The sequence below is a fragment of the Ipomoea triloba genome, chromosome 6 (genome assembly GCF_003576645.1).
Source record: "Ipomoea triloba cultivar NCNSP0323 chromosome 6, ASM357664v1".
NCBI lineage: Eukaryota > Viridiplantae > Streptophyta > Magnoliopsida > Solanales > Convolvulaceae > Ipomoea > Ipomoea triloba.
Window position 1 is genome coordinate 2,635,048 of NC_044921.1, and position 2,951 is coordinate 2,637,998.

Sequence of the window (2,951 nt, forward strand, 5' to 3'; positions counted from 1 at the left end):
GGGGGGGGGGGGGGGGGGGGGGGGGGGATTTTATATAGATAGAATCATAGTTCATAAGATTATATATCAGTGTTCCGAAACTTACATAGAAATGTGCAACTTGTAAAGCAATCTAAGAACATATTTGAATGTGATAGTCTATTTCCAATGTGCGGACAGGTCACCAAGTTACAGCTTCCATTTATCAAATATTGTTAACCGGAGTAAAACATGTTGTTAATTGCAGTTCTATCTCCTGCTGCACCAATACTGATGGATAGAATAGTTCTATATATTGGGTTTCGCCTCCCTTTTCCCCTTCCTTTCCATTATCTTATTTAATCAAACACTAGCGGCCTGTTTACTTCAAGAAACTGTTTTCTGTTTTCTATTTTCGAATTTTTCAGTTTTCTATTCTCTTTTTTCTGTTTAGAAAACTTGTTTACTAACACTTATTTTTTCAAATTTATTATTTTAGACTAACGTTATAAAATTAACCCAAGTGTAATTTCAAGTGATTTTTAGACCTTATATGTAAAATTATCTTATTTAAGCAAACACTAGGGTGTTTGGTTCAGGTTATCTCACATTCTCACATAACCTCAGGAATGTAAATATTGTTATATTACTTTCCCTTGTTTGGTTCAAGGGATGTGAGGTTACTATAGAGAATGTCAGATTTCCAAACATTGTTTTTAGTTAATTTTTGGTAACATTCATGGAAAACGCATTCCCACCCTTCATCTTTAGGTTATGTGAGATTCCTAGGAATGTTATATTACCTCAAAAACTTCCCTTGAACCAAACACCCTGTAAATGGTACCCCTCCCAGGCCACTCTTTTATTCTCCAGTCCCATTTAAACACTGTAAGGAGAAATGTCTATGGGAAAACAATTGGAAGTTGGGAAAGAATAAGATCAAGAGCAGGAGTTATGCCACTTTCATATGGATGATATGGGAATTGTGCTGATTGATTTATTGCTATAATGTAATATGGGCCCTAAATAATCAAAGAACTTGCCTAATAAGCAAATGAGTGTATCTAGCAAGTTGCCTGCCCTTTTGGAACTTTATTTGTGGTGGCTGATTTCACTGTCTTTTAAAAAAAAATATGAATGCAATCACCAATTAGATTTGATAGTCCAGAAATAAATAAAAGTGCTCACCTATCTTATCTTTTGTTGCTATCTATCAACTCTAGCTGTTTTGTGCCCGCTTTACATTCCTTCGATTGCCCCCTCATACAAGTCAACACTAGCAATTCATTTCTTGGGCCATATTTTTCCAATATATAATACCTAGAGTTTCAGATTTTCAGCCAATATTTTCCCATGGCAAATAGAGTTTACGTCTATGTTTTGATATTTTGGAGAAGGAAGCTTCTTTATTATGTGTTTAGTTTTCATTTAGTGCCATATTGTTTAGGGTGAGACCATGTATGGTTGATTGGTCATTATATCATCCGTAAATATAGTTTTATTTTCTATCTAAAAAATATCTCACTAGAAGTAAAATTAAATAAAAATAATGATTATAAATCAAATATGATGCTTCAAAATTTGCAGACTGATACAAGTGTCAATATTAGTCTGATTCCCCATTTGCTGAGAAATTTCTTAAACAGAATGAATGTGCCAAATGATTGAGAAAGCAAACAAAAAGTACTACTCCATAATAAGACAGCTGTCAAGCTTGAATGTCTATCTGCTAACGTTTTATTCTTGCAACTATGTGGTGTTTTCCCTGTGGACTCTGGCCCATTGATTAGTTGGAACAGCATGAGAAAACTAGGTCATTGTATATCCGGCTATTCTCGTCCTTTGTTTTAGGATATATTCCTCCATCTGGTGAGTGGTTCAGGATACCGCCGATAATCACGTAACTTTTGCTGCCTGAATATCGAATTGTTCTTTTCATCATTTTGAAGATATTTTACCCAAACAGGATTTGTTATGTCTCTAATTCTATATGCTTTTGGAAGCCACTGAAGTGAGGTTCTTGATATGATGCAAATACAAAAGGCGAAGGTGTCATTATGTTGTTAGTGTTACAAAAAACTTCTTATCCTTCTTTTCTCTTTACCCTTTGAGTAGCTTTTCTTTTCCTGTTTCGGCTTCCTTTTTGTTAATGTGAAATGTGTGTACAAACAACATTGCAGCCTCTAAGGTTTGAAATAACAAGCCCTAGTTTATTATTAACGGGCCAATTTTTGCAGGTATCTGAAAGGGCACTCTTCCTATGGAATAATGATCAAATTGTGAATCTAATTGCACATAACCGACATGCGATACTGCCCATCCTGTTCCCGGCTCTGGATAATAATACTCATTCCCACTGGAACCAGGCTGTGCAGAATTTGACTCTGAATGTAAGGAAGATGTTTGTGGAGATGGATGACGAGCTATTCCGGGTTTGCCAATCCCAGTACAAGGAAGAGCGGGAGAAGCTAGCCTTGGCAGCTACAAAGCGCAAGGAAGAATGGGAGCGCCTCGAGAATCTTGCCCAACTACTACCAATAGCCGGAAACACTGCTGTTTTGGTAACTCCTTTAGCAACTAAAATGACTTGTTAAAGAACACTTACCGCTCCCGCTCTCCGTTTGCATACCCGCTCTATCTGTAACGCCGCAGAACCAGATTGCATCAGGCGGAAAATGGCCGCTCATCTGTTCTGCATTACCCATCATTAGCCTTTGCCCTTGTGTTGTAACTTACTGTCACCTTTTGTTGTTTCATCTACTCTGCCCCCCAAGAATCTGTATGGTAAGTAACTGGCAGTGGGTATGTAAAGTCATAAACTAACATCTTTCATTAGTTTATTTTCCCCCTTTTTTAGAATTATTTTGCTGTTGGCTTTAGATGTTAAGGAGCAATTTTCTGTTGTCAATGTACTGATTATATTATATTGTCCCTGGTGTACGAGTACATGTCAATTTTGTCTAAATAGAAATCCAACTGTCTATTTTTGTTTA

General features: G+C 36.6%; 1 protein-coding gene across 1 annotated transcript in view; it reads left to right on the plus strand.

Annotated features, from left to right (window-relative positions):
- LOC116022737 (serine/threonine protein phosphatase 2A 57 kDa regulatory subunit B' kappa isoform) overlaps positions 1-2,951 on the plus strand; it is a 5,691-nt gene extending 2,740 nt beyond the window's left edge. Inside the window, exon 2 of the mRNA XM_031263588.1 lies at positions 2,196-2,951. Within this exon, the coding sequence (XP_031119448.1) occupies positions 2,196-2,552 (357 nt within the window). The 3' untranslated portion in view covers positions 2,553-2,951. The remainder of the gene's footprint in view (positions 1-2,195) is intronic.